General features: G+C 34.2%; 1 protein-coding gene across 6 annotated transcripts in view; it reads right to left on the bottom strand.

Moving 5' to 3' along the window:
* ARHGAP12 (Rho GTPase activating protein 12) overlaps positions 1 to 22,380 on the bottom strand; it is a 112,414-nt gene that overhangs the window by 5,139 nt on the left and 84,895 nt on the right. For all 6 annotated transcript variants that reach the window (XR_008393053.1, XM_037165448.2, XM_037165447.2 and 3 more), the window contains 6 exons: positions 21,450 to 21,511; positions 14,649 to 14,730; positions 8,162 to 8,263; positions 5,146 to 5,244; positions 2,205 to 2,307; positions 850 to 966 (listed from right to left, as the gene is read on the bottom strand). Coding sequence is in view for 5 of the 6 variants with exons in the window: in XM_037165448.2 (XP_037021343.2) it covers positions 850 to 966; positions 2,205 to 2,307; positions 5,146 to 5,244; positions 8,162 to 8,263; positions 14,649 to 14,730; positions 21,450 to 21,511 (565 nt within the window). In the remaining variant the exon portion in view is untranslated. The remainder of the gene's footprint in view (positions 1 to 849; positions 967 to 2,204; positions 2,308 to 5,145; positions 5,245 to 8,161; positions 8,264 to 14,648; positions 14,731 to 21,449; positions 21,512 to 22,380) is intronic.

Below are 22,380 nucleotides of genomic sequence, written 5' to 3'. Positions count from 1 at the left end.
CTCTTTAGGTTGTTAATCTGAAACACTTAATTAGCTGAACTCTTCCTAGAAGTTTTAAATATCTTTTGAATAAAACCCACTTGTGTATTTTAATTTAGATGCTTTCCAAACAGAGGTTCCAATCATGGTCTTTTGTCATAAACTTCACAATCAGCGACAAATATATATATATCTTTTACTTGTATCTTTATTTAAAAATAACTATCAACCTTCTGAGTTACATATCTAAAACATTTACCTTTGGAGTTAAACATGCTTGTGAGAACTAAAGGTATATTACATGCATATTGTATAGTCTTTAAAATCATATTTTGTATTTATAAAAATGCCTTCTTACAAAGACAAGATCCTACGCATTATGGTGCTCTTTTTGGAAATAACAAATGTATAAATTAGGGAAGAACACCTTATACTAATGTTTTAATTACCTTAAATGAGAACTGAAAATAATCAAGAACAAAATTGCTTATTCATTTTTTTCTTCTTTCTACTATGTTAATGATTCTTTATTTAAAATTTCTCCTGATCTGTACATCTCAAAACTAAAAATCATGTCTTCTAAAAATCCGCCACCCATCTGATCACATTCATGTAGTTGCAGTTCCTCTTGTACAGGGTCGCTAAAAACTTAGTTTGGTATTTATGTCTGCTCAATGCTTTAGTTAAAATAAACGCTTCATGTACATAAAAAAATCAATTTTAATTACTCAAATATATTTTAATCACTGAACTTACAAGCTTTATGAATAAGGAATAAGAACAGTTTTCCAGTTGGAAAATTTTTCAGTTTTTAAATGTCTTATTTCTGATTCTGGCCAAGTTATTATTATAGACATCCCTTCTACTTACCTTTAATATAACCCTTTTCACGAACAGCTTGCAAAGTGGGGCGCCGTGTAAGAAACTTCTTTAAGTTTTTCTTGGTTTTTTTCTGTTCTGAAGAATCAATGCTAGACACTTTCATGGCTTAAAACAGATATTAAGTACTTCATAAAATAAAAACTTTTTTGCACAAAGTATTTTCAACTAACACTCAAAATATATTAATCTCATATGTAAAAATCACAGGATAAATTGTTATTCTAACTTCAATATGGTTTAGAGTAACATATGGAAAATCAAACAAATGCAGATCCAATTTCAAAGTGACAAATCAAACAACACTTTTTTTTTAATCACTAAGCACTGGCCACAAACTGTACCCTCTATGGTGTATGTATTAAGGCATTCCTAAGTTACTCTAATTTATATTCACTATTTCATAAATGATATAACTTATCTTCTTTGACCCTCCATCAATTTTAGAAGGTAAAAAAAAAGACCAACAAAAAACCATAAAACAAACAAAAATCCCTACTCTTCCTTATCCTTACTGAACTAAGGTGGAAGAGAGAAAGAGATCATAATTATTTGTAGTTTAGACAAAGTCTCATCATAATTATCTGTAGTCTGAACTAATAATACTCTAAAAAATGTTCTATGTTGCCTGTAGTACTGATTTCAATTACAGTAACAAAGATCCAAAAAATAAATTTCTTGAAAAATAACTGCATTTGAGGAAATGATGTAAATGAATTACAATGATAACATTTTTATCTGTTTACACTGTTATAAGGTAACAATGTCAGTAATCGGCCTAAACTTCACTGGAAATATGTAGACTTGTTAAAACAGATTACATAAAGTTCAGCATCACAGTGAACAGCCTATTTAAGACAATGTAATTCACAAGGGGCCCACACTAGACAATGCTATTCTTAATGTCAGCTGCACTTGCAGAGACATCTTGTCCAGAGGAAGCTGCCTGGTGTCCGGTATGGAACCACTGTGCATATCCCGTGAGTTTGGACTTTTTAAAGTGTAACGCTGTACCTAGAATCATAAACAGTAATTATATGTTTTTAAATCAATAATGTTCACCTTTGTAGAGACCTCATAAGAAATACATCCTAACATGTTCTTTCCCTCTTCAAGTATCACGGTATTTCAAAATTAGTACAACTCTCCAGGGATGTACAAGGTGACGTGGAACAGTAACAATGAATTAGCAAGGAGAGGTCTGAAATATTGATATTGCAAGTACTTAACCTTGCAACTTTCTTACAACATTGGAGATTTCCCTCAGATATTTATTTAAAATGTTTGAAAAGCGAAGAGAATAAGCTCCCTCAAAGCAACAGCCAAATAAAGAAAGAATAACTTACAACGAAGTTTTTTAGGATCCTTATGGTCCTTTTCTTTATCATGCTTTTCTATTCCTGGTGAATCTGGTATCTCCTCTTCAACTGCTTCTTCAGCTTCTACTGTCTATGGGTTAGAGATTTCCCAAACACACATTACTTCTGATTACTTTAGATTTAACAGCACATGATCAGTGACTGATTCTTCCAGATGACTTTAGGGAACTAAGTAGCATATATACAGCAGGTATGATTTAGATATTTGATGAATCATTTAAATTATTCTTTTCTTCCCCTTAGATAATATTAATTCTGAATTCCCAAAAATAAAACATTACTGATAAGTCATAGGACAATGGGTTTACATTAACGATGAAGCAATCTCGCCTGCCTCACTTTTGATCAGCTGCATACTGAGTGACAGAAATAACAGTTAAAAGGTCAGGCTACAACCTGTGGTGATAGAACAGGATGAAGCTACATACTGAGAAAACAGTGTAAGATAAAATAAAGTTGAACAGCCAACAGTGCATTAATTTTTCACACCAATGAGCCTTTTAAATTACAGTTTGGGTCAACAGTTAATCATTACTCACAGACTTGTGAATGTCAGGCACTGAAGGAAATGCTAGAAACCCCCATCCACAGTCTAACCACGACCACTTTTACAGGTCAGAAAACCAGACTGAGTTCCCAGAGCCAACCAGGCTTTGCCTTTCACACCAAGACACTGACTCCACTAAGAATTTACTTTTGTGTATAATGTAGGGAAAGGTTCAGATTTGTTCTGCATATCCAGCTGACCCAGCCTCATTTATTGAAGAGTTTATTCTTTCTCACTATTCTACAGTGCTCTGTCTGGCACAAAGTGTCTGTTCCACAGATCTCTGTATCTATCCGGTATGGACACGACCTTGTATTAATTATCTTGACATACACTAGATCAAGCCCCTGCACATTCTTCTTCAAAAAAGTCTTGGATATTTTTAGCCCTTTGCATTTCTGTATGAATTTTAGAATAAACTTCTGAAGTTCCACCAGACAACCTAAATGAGATTTTGAATGAGATTCAAAAATCTCAAATCTATACATTTATAAATCATTTGGAAGTGTATCTTTACATTGAGCCTTTTAGTCTCAATGAACATGATAGTCCATGAACATGATAATACTTCTCATTAAATTAAATCTTCTTTGATAAAGTTTTGTAATTTTCCCTTCAAAGGTTTTGAAGATCTTGCACATTCACTCCTGTCTTTTGCCATTCAGTAAACAGTACATATTTTAAAATTTCATGGTCAGTAATACATTCTTCTCTTTTACTTGGTTTATTCCCCGACCCTAAAGAATTAAATTTAAGGAAAAAAACCCACTTTTTCTGCAAGGTCTTTCCTAGCCCCTACACTAAGTTAGCCCCTACTTCATCAGTGTTTTTACAGTATGTTGTACATTCCCTAACACCATGCAAACTCATCACACGTCATTATATGACTGTTCAGTTGTCTGTCTTGAGCAGTCTTCTGTCTTTAGCAGCAAGCTCCACATAGAGGTGTAGCATCTGGCTGCATGTGCTTTATCACCCAGTGTGTGCGGCATGCACACATTTGTCAAATGAATGCAGCCAGACTTGCTTTCAATGAACAGTGAGTATATTACTGTGACTGGAGCTGAAAGCCCATACTGGGTAGTCTGGATGGCACAACTGAAAAGACAGACTGGACTCAGGCTGTTGAATTTTATTGTGAGTCACAGAAGGTTTCTAAGCAGGAGAGGACTGTAAAATTGACATTAGGAAGTTTCATATAGCAATGGCACTACGGGTGGCTTGGTGGGACATGAGATGAAATAAGGAAAACTGTTTAGGAGGTTACTCTTAGTATAAACATATAAAGGCCTGGGCTGGTTTCAGGAATAAGTAGAAAGGAAGGAGCAAGATTCAGAAATATTACAGAATATTATAAACTACAAACAAAGAATATATATACTGTAGACTGATGAGTCATGTGCTAGAGGAAGTAAAAGTTAAGAGAAAAAATTAACTATACTGAGACTCTAAATCTGGGTGTTCTGAACTTGAGTTCTATGGAGTTTCAAGCTCCATAAAATTTTGGAGCTTGGAAGGATACTTAGAGGCAATCAAATCCAACCTCCCTATTTTATAAGTTAAATGCTGGGGCCCATGGTGGCAGAAAACCTTGATACTTAGGAGGCTTCACCTATAAATTCTCTCAAAGACATCTTAATCTCTCCTAAAGCCAGTCATCCCCAACTTTTTTCTGTCTTCACTTAGTTTAAAAACCACAACACACTCATTTTTGTCAACAGCATACAGTCCTTATTTAGGGGCCATGCCCCCATATGGTGAGGAGCTAAGAGTACAGTCTAAGAAGGTAGAGCCCTGAATACAAATCTGAGGTTCTTTTTGGTTGCTATGTATGCAGGAGGAAATTTACCAGGAATGTAAGGGCACTGCTAGGGGGAGGGGCCAGAGCCAGAACACCTGAGAACACCTGAGGGGACGGGTATAAGAGAAGTGTCCCTAGGAAAGAAAAAGTGCTAAGTAAGAGACTGTAGTTTTATTCATTTCACAATTTTCTGTAGGACCTGTTTCCACCAAACAGTGCTATTTCCAACTCATTCAGACACTGAATAAATCCTATGTACTAGGCACGATCTGACTGTCCCTTTCAATATTTCTTATTGAAATATTTCTTTTTGGACCAATGCCTCATATGAAAATTAATGAAAATGACTTAAATACTTTAAACAGTTAAACACTACATAAATGAGAATGTTAAGTCATTTATCAGCCCCTGGGAATTACTAAGGTGACCATCATCTTCCCCACCACTATAAAATGCGTTTTTTCCATATGACTTGGAATCTAGATATGTAGGAACCAACAAAAAAGCCAAAGAGAAAAGCTGCTCTGAAGTAAAAAAACTTACCTAAAGCAAACACATACCTGATTATTGATGGTAGTACTAAGAACCTTAAACCAATCATTAATAAAAGTGTCATTATCAGACTGAATTAGCAGTTCTGTTCCTTGACGGGTTTTCAGCTTTAGAGAAAGAGAAAAAAAGAGAATGGTTAGTGCTTACAACCCAATAAATGAATACGTTTATATTCAAACTCTGTAAAACCACCAGCAGATCAGATGCCGTATTTTGTATTATGTGATGAGAGGTTTAAGTACTACACAGCAATGGAACGTCTTTTATCTTAGTAAAAAACACCACCTGAATCATGTTATAAAACATGAATTTTTCTCAGAATAAATTCTTAATAAAAATCTATTATTTTAGGGCCCCAAATCCCATTGTATAAATCAAAAAATGCTGAATCTAATACTTTATCACTAAAAAATATGTTCAAGTATCAAAGTTATACAGTTTAAATTAGAACTGAAACACAATTTGTTTATAAAGAAAGAAAACATATGGTATTTTCACATAAATCTGAGAATTTTTTTCCCTCTGAGTAAAAATGTAGGAAAAGAATATACTGGGTTGGCCAAAAAGTCCATTTAATTTTTTCTGTAAAATAAAAAACAATGTTTTCATTTTCACTTACAAATTTATTGATTTGGATATTTTGAGTATGTCAGCTATCTCCTGCTATTATCTTCTAGTGGGTAAAGGCCAGGGGTGCTGCTAAATGTCTTCCAATGCCTAAGACAGCCCCACAGCAAAGAATTATTTGGCCAAAACTTCGCCAAGAGTACCAAGAAACTTCACAAACCACTTTTGATACATTAAATTCAATCACAGCACCTTCTCCATACAGTGCACAAATCTTTTCTGTGTGTTTCAGTTGCGTTTTTACCTTTCTTGAAACAATAAAGCATGTCAAAAAATGTTGCATATTTTCTTCCATCTTCAATATTAAAATGGCTGCACAAAAATTCATTAACTAGGTATTTTTTCTTATTGCATGCTGATATGAAAACTGTCACAATATACTTTAACAAAATTGTTTTGAATGAAGTTAGTTAGACAACTAAGCACTACTGGAGCCATTGTACGGAAAAAACTAAATGAACTTTTTGGTCAACCAGAAACAAAGAGTTAGACCGTCATCATTTCCAATTTAACAGACAAATATAATGACTTAGTACAGAGACAGCACAGACAATGTATGTCCCATCCCTTTGGGGCAGACACATTACTCAATTTACTAAATAAAGTGTCAAATCATAAACTAACTCAAGTAAAGATACTACTGTATTATGCTATATGAAAGCAGTAACCAATTTATATATAATTTGGTTTCAAGTTTCTTAATACCTGATTGAGGAAGAATTTCAAGGTAGCTGGAGAAAGCATTTCCCCTATTTTCTGGTTGATAACTGTTTTTATTTTTTCCTATGAGAACACATGGCAGTGTTTCTCAAACAACATTCAGAGACATATGCCTCAAATACAGTTCCTGAAGTAATGTTCAAAAAAGGCATTTGACCATGGAAGCCTTTTCATTCTAGAATCAGTTACTGACACTGCAAGACTGAGAAAACAGTGACTTTCTCATTTCTTTCTAGAGAGTGGGTCAAGTCAGTCAACCAATACTCCACATTCAGTGCACATAAAATAACTCTTAGAGGTCTTAAAGATAACAAAAAACATAGTGTCTCTGCTTAAAAGGACACACACAAAAAAAAAACCCTTACAAATGATGATAACTCAAGGTACTTTAAAATAAATGTTGCCCTGGCTGGTGTAGTTCAGTGGATTGGGCGCAGGCCTGGGTTTGATTCCCAGTCAGGGCACATGCCTGGGTTGCAGGCCAGTTCCCAGTGGGGGATGCACGGGAGGCAGGCAACCATACACTGACATTTCTCTCCCTCTCTCCTTCCCTTCCCCTCTAAAGATAAATAAATAAAATCTTTAAAAAATAAAATAAATGCTATTTTAAAAGCATAAACAACGAAGAAGCATTAGTGTTATGGTAATGTTTCTTATGGGCTTGAAAGATCCATATCCTTTGACAAGCAGAGACTGGCATGGGTCAGCACCCAAGGCAAAATAATAAAGTGAAAATCATAGAGGCAGGAAAAGAGCAACTAATCCAATCTGCCTAGACAACAAGCTAGGAAAAGACTAAAACATGGGTAGGTTAGGATCTGTACTGTCTGCACAGATAGCCTCAAAAATGCATCCTATCTCTGTATCTGCACTAACCTAGGACGTGACTTAGCTGCTCCGTAATGAGCAGGTGGACTCGAGCTCCCCACAACCCTGAATACTTGGTGGGCCAGCTGACTCATTTTCACCAACGGAATACACTGACATGCGACTTCTAAATTTAGGCCTCGAGAAGCCTTACAGCTTCTCTCCCCGACTCTTGGAACCCTGATACCATCAGGTAAAGAAGCCTGGGGTACACTCCTTGAGAATGAAAGCTCTTGTGGAAAAAGGCCTGGCGAACAGCGGGCACCAATACCAGACATGAACTAGACCACCCTGCCCCAGTGAAGCCACTAGATGACTGAAGCCTCACGAAAGGTTCCAGGTGGGATCAGAAGAATCACTCAGCTCATTACAGGCCAAATTGAGCAAATAAAATGATTCCTTTCTTAAGCTGCTAAATTGTGGAGTGCTCTGACTACGGCAATAAATAACTGATGCAGAATCACACATTACTGGGGAGGGTTTTTAATGACAAAATGTATTTTTTAATATTAGATTTCGCAGGGAAAGGAAACCACACCCTTTTTATTGCTGCTGAGGGAAAGCAAGATTTGTGAAACAAAAGCTGAGACCCGATAATCTCAGATCCAATAGTAGTCTGAGATCCAATATTTTATGCAAATAAAGCCCTGATATTCACATCAGCTTTTTTAAAAAACTAATAAAAACAAACTTAATGACCAAATTTGCCAGAACTAGTCATATTAAAAGACCATTTTCTAACATAACTCAAAAAAGATCCAATTACTACAGTTAAGAATATGAATTATACTTAGAAAAAAAATGTATTACCTCCAATACATTCTTTTTGCTGGATTTATCCTTTGAAGCCATCTCAATCGTTGCCCCCTTAAGGTCCACTGTGAACTCTGGTTTGGACTGATTACTCCCAAACTTCATTTAGAAGAAAGGAAAAACCTTTATGTGATATTCAAATACATGTGTACATTCAAAAAGACTTAAGACTGATTTCATATTATTAATGATAAATCAAACACATAATTATCTCAAAGACTTATTTCTCCATTATAAAATAACAATTCCAACTTTAAAACTGAAAAATTTCTGTAAGACATGAATATACAGTCAAGGTAAAGGAAATGAAATGGCCCAACTTCTATCATTAAAAAAATACAAAATAAAGCCATATTAAAATCTTTTCGCCCAACAATGTGGAGGGCAGGAGGCAGGGAGAAAGGAGGGAAGGAAATCCAAACATATGACGAAAAACTAGGCGGTGAATGCCCTCCCATGTAAGTGGGGTAAAACATGGGGTATAAACTGGAACTACTTCTAGAGAGGCAAAACTAGTAATTCTGTACTTACAAATTTACAAACGTATGTATTCTTTGGCTTAGCAATTCCATTTCTTGGCATTTATCGTAGACTTAACATGACTATAAAATCATGTGTTCAAAAAGGTAAGGCAATATATGTTTAAATAATATCTGGCAGATATTAAACCTAATAAACACTCTCTGAATCTGATTTTGTGATTTCAAGAGTTATTTCCTTATCAACTATTTATGTTGTCAGCAACTACAAATAATTTATGAAATAAGAAAACTTTTAACCCCGTTCTTTTACTCAGCTTTTGTTAGAAATTATAATTAGAGCCAGATGCTATAACATTGATAGCATTACCAATTTAATGAGGAACTGTGAAAAGAATAATATGAAGATAGTCAACATAGGTGGTTCAAAAAGAAAAAGCACTTACCTTTTTTTGGACTATAAGACAGCACCTCCCCCCCCACCAGGTGCAGAAAGTACAGCAGCAACCCTGCTCCTGCCACGTGACCCTGCTCCACCCGCCCCACAGAGAGCCAGGTAAGCTACATCTGGACTATCAGACGCACCGCACCCCCTTTCCCCGCAAGGCGGGGGAGTGTGTGTCTTATCGTATGAAAATATGTAACTAGCTATTCAGTAAAGCATGTAAAAGAGACAGGAGCAAACAGCAGAAGATCTATGTTAAATCTAGTCCTACACTGTACTTGCTATCATTAACTTAAATTTTTGTTTAGTCTGTTAACTAAGAATAAAAAATAGCATTCTTATGTTATAAAAAAATTTGGAGGTTTTAAAATCTTTATGGGCTAATAAACTGTAATCTTAAAGTCATAAAGATTTGTTAGAGGAAATTTTATTTCCTTAAATATTTTTAAGTCAAATTAGGTTTGTCATTGTAAATGGATCTTACCTATCAACCCTGTGATAACTTATTCACTGTTCTTAATGTCAGTGAGTCTACTCAATAGCTTCACATTTAATAAATGCTTCAACTCCATCTTTTTATTCTTACTCCATCTTTGTAGCTAGCAATGTGACTTAAGTACTTGTTACAACAAAAATTTAGGATATTATATGGAATTTTTATTAGTATACTCGAAATAAAAATGATAAAAATTTAAACTATTCTACAAACTCTTGGCCCTTTTAAGTACCTTTTGTCATTCAAAAGACATTCAATTAAACATAAAGCTACAATGGGCATAGGTAACTTTCTGAGCAAAAATAAAAAATATCCAAAGTTATTAAAACGTAAATGTATATAACAACCAAAGGAAAGATGCATTCAATATGGTTGGCAAACTCTTGTGTTTGTTATGCCTTCTTTATCAAAATTGAGTCTCGGTTTTCTCCATCCTCTATAATAAAATTCATGGCAAAGAATAAAACTGCTGTGGCGAGGGGCAGGCAACAAGAACACACTGAGTGACAGCTGAAACAAGACCAGATTTTACATAATGTGACAGCAGACTGATGACTGACAGACGAGAAGAAAACAATGACTGCAAGACCTCAGAGACTGAGCCCTGTTGGCGGAATGACTTGATGGAAAAAAAGAAGAAAATGACGAGGTCGTAACATAGCACAATGGCAAAATGACACACAAAAGAAAACACTGGAACCAAATTAAGACAAAAATCCAATTCTACAAGCAGATACAACATGGCAAAGCTGAACTTCCAAATACTTTTGCAAAGGCCCTAATTTTATCTCAGAATATTTTATGAATTTGTTGTTACACACACTCACACTTTATTTTTAAGGTTAATGCTTGATAAGACATTATACATTAAACAGACCTGTCCTGGCTATAATCACACCAAAGGACTTTAGGGGTAAGAGAAGTCATTTTGGGTCCTCTGCCTTCTCGCTCAGTCCCCTCAGAAATTCTTAAGCTTCCTCCTCCTGATCTGCTGGTCAATGTCCCTGGTAACCTTTTCTAAGCTTTAGCTGGCCCTACCACCTAGGTTCCCTTCTCCTTCCTCCAGGAAAGTAGTTTTCAAACAAAGGTGATTTTTGCCCCCAAGGCACATCTGGCAATGTCTGGGGACATTTTCAGTTGTCACATCAGGAGGGACAGATGGGAGGGATGGGTGCTACTGTCATCTCCTAATCACACTATAACACACAGGACAGCCTGACAACACAGAATTAGCAGCCCTCAAAGAAGACTATTTGCAGAAATTTGGATAACTAGCAATATATATGTATGATAATTTGTAAGATACTCAAGGAGCATGATGAATGTTATCAGAGACAGAGCATATGACACACTGGATTGAATCAATACATTCACAGTTATGATACAACTTTGAATGTGCTGGTTTTCCCCATTATAATGTAAGCACTGAAAACAGAAACCATGTATTTTATTTCTAAACCCCAAAGTTTAACTCAATGCCCAGAACATAGCAGCTTTTAATTTCTGTTGAACAAATGAGGTGAAATGAGGTAAGAAAAAAGTCTAGTTTATATTACTGATACAACTAGCAAATAACTAATATTTTCCAGAAAAGTAGTAAAATACATCTTCCCTCATGGAGAAGAAAAAGCTCACTGGATGTTTGGATGATTTAGCATCTATTCAAAAATAAATCTTCTACAGTAGAGTTGCATCCACACATACACATTTCATTTACTCAGTTTTCGTTTTCCATGAAACCAAAAATAAATACAAAGAATGAATGAGTTTGATCAGCATTCCATCAATAAGTAAATGCCCTGGAGTGAGTATAAAATCTGAACCAACTACTTCCTCACGTAGACCTTGGTTTAGGTTTTCGCACTGGATAAATCTAATTTTTAAAGAACCATTCTTCTGTAACATTACCCCTAACATAAACCATGCAAATTCAACTAAAGGAAAATCTACCTCTTCCAACATTACAGGAAAAAATTAGCTTTGCTAGAGACTGAGTTCTAAGATAGTATTTTCCAAAGAGAGGTGCAAGGGCAATTTTTACTGTAAGTGAAGATGATTATTTGTCTTATATGATAGCATTAGCATCTCATCCTCAGGTAAGAGTTACATTTTACCTACAATAGACCTGACTGGTCTGAGCAGAGAAACAAAGTTAGGATTCTTTGAAATCTCTTTGATACAATCATTACAGAGTTAATAAAGAAGCATATTAACTGGCATTCTGTAAGAGAAAAATTAGGAAACAACCTAAATGTCCATCCTTAGAATAAATTATAAAACATCTGCATAATATAATATTATTTAACCCTAAAGAGATTGAATAAGATTGTTATGGGCTGAGTGAAGTGATTTACAATATAAATTCCTAAGAAAAAAGAAGCAAAGTGCAAAAGTATACATAATGTAACAGCTTTTGTCTATAAGAGAAAAAAATGTAAGATATATATTGTATTTGCTGATTTTTGCATGAAGAAACACAGAAGGAATTAAGCAGAAATTAATGAAAAATAGCTACAAAAAAGAAACATCCTCCATACTGAATTTTTTAATAGTTATGAATGTTGTATATGCCAAAATACATTATACACACACACTTTTTATTTGAATAAACTTACTTGCCTTTACCTAGGCCAGTTAAGTTAGTTTTCATTCCCTTAAATATGTGTTACATATAGGAAGAAAAAAGCTAGGCAGTCTGAGATTTTTATATTTGCCACAAAATAAAAATTAGGAATTGACTGCATAACCAACCATTTTACCATATTCCAAATTTGTTTAGCTTTTATTGAGACTACAGAGTAACTGTATTTTATTTAATTATATTGATCTGAAACAATTATTATTTTTTTTAATCCTCACCCATATAAGACATACTCATATTTAGATACTCATCATTCTAAATTTGTCTTATATGATAAATATCACTCACTGGTATGTAGAGGGGCAGGGAAGAGGAAGAGAGGGGGAGAAACATCAATATGAGAAACATTGGTTGTTTCTCTTACGTGCCCCAACCAGGGACTGAACCCACAACCTAGGTATGTGCCCTGACCAGGAATCAAACCCATGACCACTCTCGGTTTACAGGATGAAGCTCCAACCAACTGAGCCACATTGGCCAGGGTGATTATTAGATGATGTCTGTCTGAAAAAAGTCCAGCCACTGTTAATATAATGAGAAGAGTTTGTATGACAGTGATGTAACATGGCCACCAAGGAGAGTAGACTGGAATGTACATGTGTGAACAGTGATGACTTCACTGTACTAGTCAGTGGGGGAGGTAGATGCCGTTGAGTGAGCATGTGCACTACTGTGTGGCCATCACATTCAAAATGGCTGAGCGAGTAGAGCAACAAATCTGTGTCAAATTGTGCATTAAACTTGAACATTCCCCATGGAAACTATTTGGATGATTCAGAGGCCACAGCTCTGGGCAACTGGTGATTGGCAGCTTCACCACAACAACGTGCCTGCTCATGATACATCCTGCACACTGAATTAATTTTTTAATAGTTATGAATGTTTTATGCTCATGTATCATGTTTTGTGCAGAGTTTTTTAGTGAAACATCATATCACCCAAGTGACTCAGCCTCACTACAGCCCAGACTTGGCACTCTGTGACTTCTGGCTTTTCCCAGAACTAAAATAACCTTTGAAAGGGAAGAGATTTCAGATGGTCAATGAGATTCAGGAAAATATGACAGGGCAGCTGATGGCAACTGGGAGAACTGTGTGAGTTCCCAAGGTTGTCTGCTTTCAAAGGGTCTGGGATGTCATTATCCTATGTACAATGTTTCTTGTATCTTCTTCAACAAATATCCCTATTTTTCATATTACATGGCTGGATACCTTTTGGACAAACCTCATGTATTATTAAAAACACAGTAATAAAATTTCACAGAAAGGAAAAAATTCAAATAGTAAAATCCTAAAGGTAAAATTTCATTAAGAATTCTACAATTTCAATATTGGCTAGGTCACTGAATTTTAAACTGTGTTTCTCGAGCTGCATTTAATTATACCTAATACATGTTAAGCGTTCAAAAGTGTTTGCTATCATAATAGCATAATTATGTGTCACCACTTACAATTTTTAGTATTTGTACTATAAATTACTGAGGAGTAATAGTAGTAAATACTCAAATACACAAAAAGCTCCAAATCCTACAAGTAATGGTGACATTTCTTTTTCTTGTAAAAGCTGGCTGATACTATATATAGACATGAACACCTGAATCAATGACTAGTAGCCAGGGGTCAGATGACAGTTCAGGTGGAGTCTGACACAGTCTGCTGATTTTCTGACTACATGTCTCAAATAGCAAAGTGACAAACATAAGAGAGCTTTAACATCCTGAAAATGGGTCAAGAAATTTATTTATCTTGCCTAAGTCATAGCCCATCTTTCAGTTCAATGGATAAAACAGAATTTGTTGATTTTAATACAACTAACTAGACTTTTCTAATTAGCCCTCCTCTTATTACTCCGATGAGTCAAAATGCATCTTTTACTAAGAAAACTTCATTTACTTTTTCTTTACTTATATTAAACTTATTGGTGTGACATGGTTAATAACATTATACAGGTTTCAAGTGTACAATTCTATTACATATTGTATGTCGCACTGTGTGTTCACCACCCGAAGTCCAGTCTCCTTCCGTCACCACATATTTGGCTCCCTTTACCCTCCCCTCCCTCCTCCCACCTGCCTTTGTCTCTGGTAGCTACCATACTGCTGTTTGTGTCTATGAGGTTTTGTTCATTTGGCTTGTTTGATTGCTATTTTCTCTTTTATATCCCACATGGGAATGAAATCATACATTTCTTGACTTTTTCCATCAGACTTACTTCACTTAGCATAATAGTCTTAAGATCCAATCATTGAAATACTGCCATTGTTGCAAATGGCAATATTTCATCTTGTCATTTACTTTTATTTTCACACAAGCTATAAGCTAGAAGGACTGTGGAATACTTCATGAACTTCAGGAACAATAAATAACATCCATATAATTTAAGTGTATTGCAACGTAAAGCCTCCAAAGAAAAGAAATACTTACCCAACTTGTGCTACTTCCTTGAGTTTTGGTAAAGAGTAAAGATGAACCTTGCAAGACGGCCCAAGAAGACAACCAGTTCTTTCTGTAATTATAAAAATGACCAGTGAAAGTTCGTTCACCTCCCCAGTTTTTCCAACCAAACTTTAAAAATTAAAGGCTAGTTAGTGGTTATCAAGGCTGTCCTCAGTTCACAGTCACTATTAACATTCTAATTGTTTTTACTAGGGTTATAAGCTTACTGGAAATTAATAGTTTATTGTCGGAACCTGACCATAAAGGCCCCAAAACAAATGAAATTAATCAGATATAAGTTATCAGAATAACTATATACCTAATTATTTTTACATGGTACTAATCCAGCACTCTGAATATAAAAATATCTAAAGAAAAAGTCCATTTATTCTCACTCAATCCACACTCCAAAGGTTACCAATGTTTACCCTTTAAAAGAAGTCAATTGCTGGCAGACTGAAATTGATGTCAAACATGTCCACCACAGGGATTTATTAATGCTTACTTTATAGCCACACATGTGGCCAGTTTTTTAAAACTCTATAGGCACTCAAAAAAAGGTTTATTCTCCATTTTCAGAATGCATAATTTAGTATCATCAATTAGACCTACATTATTATTTTATTTCTTTTTATATCTAAACTTCAAGTTTATTAAGAAAAAATAAAGTTTATTACTACTCAGTCAAATAATATTTCACAAGAATACTCAATGGAAAAATACAATCTTTTCCACAAATGGTGTTGGGATACCTGGATATTCACACTTAAAATAATGAAACTGGACCCATATCTTAAAATGCTCAAAATGGATTAAAATGATGTTAATTAAAAAATTAACTGGATTAAAGACCTGAATGCACAACCTGAAACTCTTAGGAACACAGAATAAAATTCCTTGACATAAGTCTTGGTAATACTTTTTAAAATTTGACCCTTAAAGCAAAAACACAGATTAAAAATTAACCAGTGGGACTACATCTAACTAAAAAGTTCTGCACAGTGAAAGAAACCATCAACGAAGTGAAAAGGCAACCTGTGAAAAGGGGAAAAAATTTACAAACCATAAATCTGGTAAGGGGTTAATATCCAAAATACATAAAGAACTCATACAACTGAAGAGCAAAAAAATCAAATAACCCAACTGAAAAATGTGTGAAAAATCTGAACAGACATTTCTTCAAAGAAGGCACACGAAAGGCTAACAGGCACATGAAAAGATGCTCAAATGACTACAGCAAATTAAACTGCAATGAGATATCACCTCATACCTATTAGAATGGCCATCATCAAAAAGACAAGAGATAAATGAGTGATGTGGAGAAACAAACTTGATGCACTGCTGGTAGGATTATAAACTGGCATAGCCACTATGGAAAACAGCACAGAGGTTCCTCAAAAAATTAAGTATAGAACTACTTCATGATCTAGCAATTCCACTTTTGGGAATATATCCAAATGAAACAAAGACACTAACTTGGAGATATCTGCACCCCCAAATTCACAGTAATATTATTGACAATAGCCCAGACAAGGAATCAACTTAAGTGCTGACTGATGGATGAAGGAGTAAAGTAGTTGTGGTATATATACAATATAATAGCATATTATTCAGCCATTTAAAAAAATGAAAAAACAGCCTCGGTTACTAGATTCTGGCACCTGGGATTCCCTCACTTAGGTAGCAATATATCTCTCCCCTCTCTTTCCCCTCCCTCTAAGATAAATATATTAAATAAAAAACAAAACAAAACAAGGAAATCCTGCCATGTATGACAACATGAATGGAACTTGAAGGCATATGCTAAGTGAAATATGTCAGACACAGAAAGACAAATACTGTATGATTTCACTTATATGTGGAATCTTCAAAACACAATAAAATAAAACCTCATAGAAAAAAAAGCAGAGAGGAGGGGAAGTCAAAGGAACATGTATCAAAGGTACGAACTTCACAGCTGTAACGTGAGCACTAGGCATGTGAGGTGCAGGCCTGACAGTTACAGCTCACACTGCTTTATGAGACACAGGAAAGACGCTGAGAGAGCAAATCCTGTGAGTTCTCATCACAAAGAGAGAACTTCCTCCCCTTTTTTTTCTTTTTCTTGTATCTATGTAAGAAGATGGATGTTAGCTGAATCTACTGAGGTAATTATTTCACAATATATGTAAAACAAACCATTATGCTGTATGCCTTAAATTTATACAGTGATGTATGGCAATTATTTCTCAATAAAATGAGAAAAAAAGAGAACAATTTAATTAAGAAAAAGCTTACTACTACCAAGTTTCTCTTTATTTTTCTTGTTATTTACTGTTCTTTTTGCTTATGGTTGTTCATGCATTTGTTGAATGGCTAGTCTTAATAATTAATAATCACAGTAGATTTACTCACAGTGCTTTATCATTTTAAGTACTCATCTTTGTGATGCTTAATGCTTTTACCCTGAATTGAACTTTCCTGGTATTAAGTTCCCTATTCCTGCTTTTGTGCCATCTATCTTTGACAAGTGTTGTGTTTTTTTAATTTTTCTGGATCATTTTTAGATACGTCTTTTGTATATAATATTTACTGGGGTTTTATTTGGTGCTTTAGTCTGAGCACCTTTTACTTTCAATAGATGGGTACAGTCATTTATATCTGTTGATATAGATATGATAGATATGTTTGGCATTTGTTCATCATTTTATTATATTTTCATTTTATTTTACTATTTTGTTTTGTATAGATATCTTAAAATATTTTAGAAGAATTTATTTTTGTTCTTAAATGTTTATATTCAATCTCTGCCCTTAAATAATGTCTACTGAGACCCTACACCAAAAAAAATGTTAATATGTATTTCTATTTAAAATAAACTTCAGTTTAACTTTCAAAATAAAAACTAAAGAAGTAATAAATATTGAAACAAATATTTAACAAATATTGTTAAATATTTAACAAATAATTAACAAATAGTGAAATTTGAACACTGAATTAACAACACTTGCCTCGAGAACTGAAATACTTTGTGTGATGTGTTACAAACAGAATCAGTCACATCTTTTTCATGGGACACAAATTTCTGCCTAAAAAGAAGACTGATAGACACACTATGGTTATTTAGACTTGATTATTTGGCAAATAGACATTATCTCAAAAATGAGTAACACATCTCAAAAATAAATCTTTCATTTCAAAGACAATAAATAATAGTGTTTTTTGACATGTTAGATGTTTAAGTGAATTCAGGAAAAAAGGCACTCATGATTTAATTGCTAGTATTCACTGGACACTGGAGTGCCACAGTGAATTTCAGAAGAAGGTTGGTTTACATTGTACAGATCCTTTCCATGGTTCATGAAAAGCTCTGGGTTGCTCTGACAGAAATGCGTGTGTGCCTCAGTGCTGGACGGTCCTGATGTGTAACCTTCACCGTGGGCAGGAAGATAAATGTCAGGACAGAATGGTTTCCTATAGGAAATGGTGTCAGACAAGGGTACATTTTATTTCCCTAGTTGTTTAATTTGTATGTACAATGTATCATACAAAAAAACTAGGCTAGACTCAAGAGGAAGGAGGAGTGAAAATTGGTGGAAGAAATATCAGTAACATAAGGTATCAGTAAGTTAAGATATGCAGATGACACCCCATTACTGGTGAAAAGTAGCAATGATCTGAAACAATTTCTGATGAAAGTGAAAGAAGAAAGTGCCAAAGCAGGACTGCATTTGAACATTAAGAAGACTAAAATCATGACTACTGAAGAAATACACAATGTTAACATAGACAACGAAGACACTAAAATTGTTAAAGATTTTGCTTACCTTGGTTCACTCATCAATTCAAATGAAGAATGTAGTCTAGAAATGCAGAGAAGGCTGAGACTCAGAAGGGCAGCAACAGAAGAGTTAGGGAAGATTACTAAGAGCAAGGATGTGTCATTAGAGACCAAGGCTAAGATCATCCACACCCTGGTATTCCTAATTACTAGGGCAGATGCAAAAGTTGGACAGTGAGGAAGGCTGAAAGGGAAAAAATGGATGCACTTGAAACATGGTGTTGAAGAGGAGCTCCCAGAACACCATGGACTGCCAGAAAGAACGAGTGGGTCCCAGAGCATAATAAGCCTGAAACACCGCTGGAGGCAAAATCACAAAACTGAAACTGTCTTACTTCAAGCACATCATGAGAAGGCAGGGTTCTTTAGAAAATGCAATAATGCTGGAAAAATCAGAAGGCAGCAGGAAATGAGGAAGACCAAATATGACAGGAACTGACTCCATAAAAGAAGTCACAGATGTTGAGTCTACAGGAGCTGAGCAGGGTGGCTGACTACAGGACATAATGGATGTCACTCATTTATCTTCAGTGGCCAGGAGTCAGAGCTAACTCCATGGCACATAATAAAACTTTTGTTAGACAAGTAAAAGTTAAAGGTTATAAAGAGAAACCTAAGTAAAGTAAATTTTGGAAAACTTGGCATTATCTGCCACTGTTAAGGTTGGCAATTTTCTAACAGTGACTTTTCTGACAATATTTCTGATTTGTGATTCTTTGATATTATAAAATAAAATGTATCAACATTTGCAATCAACAATGTCTGTAAACTGATATTTTCCAAATGACCTACAAGATGCTACAAAATTATGCATGGGTAAAGATTCATTCAAAGTGCAACACAGACCTATGGATTTTAATGTAACTGAGTCTGAAAACTTCACTGATGAGCTTTTAGATTCTTCACTGCAACTACTTTTGTGGAGTTTCAGTGCAGCAGAAAAAATATGCACAATTATCTCAGAAAGCTATTAAAATATTCCTCCCTTTTCCAACTTCATCTGTTTAAGGGAGGATTTTATACATATATTTCAACCAAAATCATATGTCACAACAAACTGGCTGCAGGCAGAGACGAGAATCCAGCTATCTTCTTCCATTAAGACAGATATTAAAAATTTGTGAAAAGGTAAAACAAGGCTATACTTCTCATAGAAATTGTTTTTTAATAGAAAATAGGTTTTTCTTCATAAAAATATTATCCACGTTAACATGTAACAAATCAAGTTTTATAAGTTAATATTCTGAAAATTTCTGCTTTAATTTCTCATAGTATATATATCTGTAAACTATATGAACAAAAAGTCTTTGTAGTGATTAATGATTTCTAAGAGTTTAAAGAGGTCCTCAGATCACAATATATGTGAACCACTAATATACTGGAAATTCAAACCCTATTTTGCTTAACTCTATGTAAATAAATGTGAAGATAATGAAATGAATGACATTCTTAGGAAAACATAACCACCAAAAGTATTCCAAAAGAGGTAGAAAATCTAAAATTATCACAGTTAGTTAAAACAACAATAAAGACAAAGTGGCAAAAGAATTATCTGCACTATATACATTCACAAGACAGAAAGAAAAAGACCCAATTTACAGGTGACTTCTACTAAAGAACAGTTTAAGGAACAGATCATTGAAGTATTTGTAAAGCTATTTCAGAGCATTTAAAACTTCTAAGTACTAAAATCTAACAAAGACAGTTCAATCAAAGCACAAGGTTTGACTGCTCATCCACATAGATTTGAAAGCTCAACTACATTAGATTTTAAACTTTCTTCAGCAGACTGATCTCATTTTGATTATAAAATCTTACAAAAAGAATTTACCAAAAAAAAAGAAAGAAATACAAACGGCTTACCACACTCTATACTGCCCCCACACAAAGACAAATGAAAATACCATTTTCTCTCTAATCTCTATTACCAAAAATCAAAGAATCTGACAACATATTAAACTGACAAAGGTGTGGAGAAATCCACTGCTACTGGGAGGTAGGGACTGATTCGACGCTTCAGAGAAAAATCTGGAATACTCTATCAAAATGAGCTCTGCCTATGGCTTAGCAATTCTACTTCGGTAAAATTCACTTTTACCAAACAGGCCTAGTTACATACCTGCAAAACAAACTATGCCAAGATACTAGGTACAATTTTCTTAGTAATAGCAAAACACACACACACACACACACACACACACACACACACAAATCCTAAATGTCTACCAACATATAGGCATAATTACATTTTTGCAAATAACTGTTAAATGAACTGTGATACAGCCATACCATATGTAACAAAACAGCAGTTAGAAATAATGTGGCAGCTGTACATGCAATGAAATGAATCATTTCCAAGATAAACTCTCAAAAATTTTGTTTAAAAAAATTAATGTATGGACATACAAACATATATATCCTATCTCTGAAGGAAAACCATGTATTTCATCAAATTGCTAGGTAACTGAGTTTTAATTAGATATTGTGCATACCTTTGGTTTTTGTCATGTATATTTATTACTTAATGAAAAAACTGTCAGTTGATGTAAAAAATAATGACAGAGCTTTATCATCAAACCCTGTAAAGGCAAATGTCACTATGCTCAAATTAAACATTATCTTAAAATTCTTCCTGGTAGAACTGAAGAATCACTTTCTCATTGCTTCAGCTTCCTATATATTCAAATGAATTTATCCAAATCATTGTGCCTATAGCAATCATCAACAAAGTTAATTCTCGGTCAGAATCCTCTGCCTTTTGACCTCTGAATTTAATTTCACCTTAATATGTCGAGACAAAAGTTTTCACACATTTCATGACAATCCTATATACACTATATTAGAAAATATATTATTTAAAATTCTTATGAACCTTTTAAACATTTCTACTAGAATATAATTATATCTACAGTTTTTATTTATTGCAATCAGATGAAACATGTGAGAACATTTATGATTTGTGTACTTACCGAACCTTTTTTCCATTTTCCGTAATTTTCGTTACATTTAATAATCCATATTTCTCTTGACCCTATGGAACAGAATAATACTAAATATATGTATCATTCACATAGACAATGAAGTCCAAATCCTTACATATAACTGAATCAAAATGATCTGATACTGTAAAAATTAGTTTAAAAGATTAAAATGTAATGTAATGTATTTAGTTCTTTTTTAGAATATAAATTTCCTAATACAAGGAAATTATACTTTCCTTGTATATAGTTTCAGTAATTCTGTAACTAAAAGCTTAGTTACAATGTCAGTAATTTAGTTTCAGTAATTCTGTAACTAGCTTCCTATTCTCAAGTCATAGCAGCTATAAGATATTTTGCTATCAAGTTAGATTTCCATATAAATGCTACAAGTCGGCACAGGGAAAAAATGACTTCCTGCTCAAAGAAAGTAATACAATGCTACGACAAATACCACAAAAATGAATTATTTATTCTGCTGTTACTTTACAACAATATAGTCTGAAAGTTATTTAAGCTGCTATCCCACTTTGTGAGAATGCAAAAAGTAGACAGAACAAATGTAGTGATGTATTTAATGAACTATTAAAAAGTAATGGTACTGTGCATACAACTGACCTTAATATGGCATAACAAATTGAGTATGCTTCATTAAACATACTATCAGATGGTAAATTGGACTCTGGAAAAAAACTAGGTATGTATTAGTCAGCTGATGTCAAAAATAGTGACACAGCTTTATCATCAAACCCTGTAAAGGCAAAAGTGACTATGCTCAAGTTAAATGTTATCTTAAAATTCTTCCTGGTGGAACTAAAGAATCACTTTCTCATTGCTTCAGCTTCCTATATATTCAAATGAATTTAATCCGAATCATTGTGCCTATAATAATCATTAACGCTAGTAACATTAGGAAGCACTG

Source organism: Artibeus jamaicensis, unplaced genomic scaffold (genome assembly GCF_021234435.1).
Source record: "Artibeus jamaicensis isolate MK-2021 breed Jamaican fruit bat unplaced genomic scaffold, CSHL_Jam_final contig_867, whole genome shotgun sequence".
NCBI lineage: Eukaryota > Metazoa > Chordata > Mammalia > Chiroptera > Phyllostomidae > Artibeus > Artibeus jamaicensis.
The sequence above is the reverse complement of the archived record's forward strand: the minus strand, read 5'-3'. Positions and strand labels throughout refer to the sequence as shown.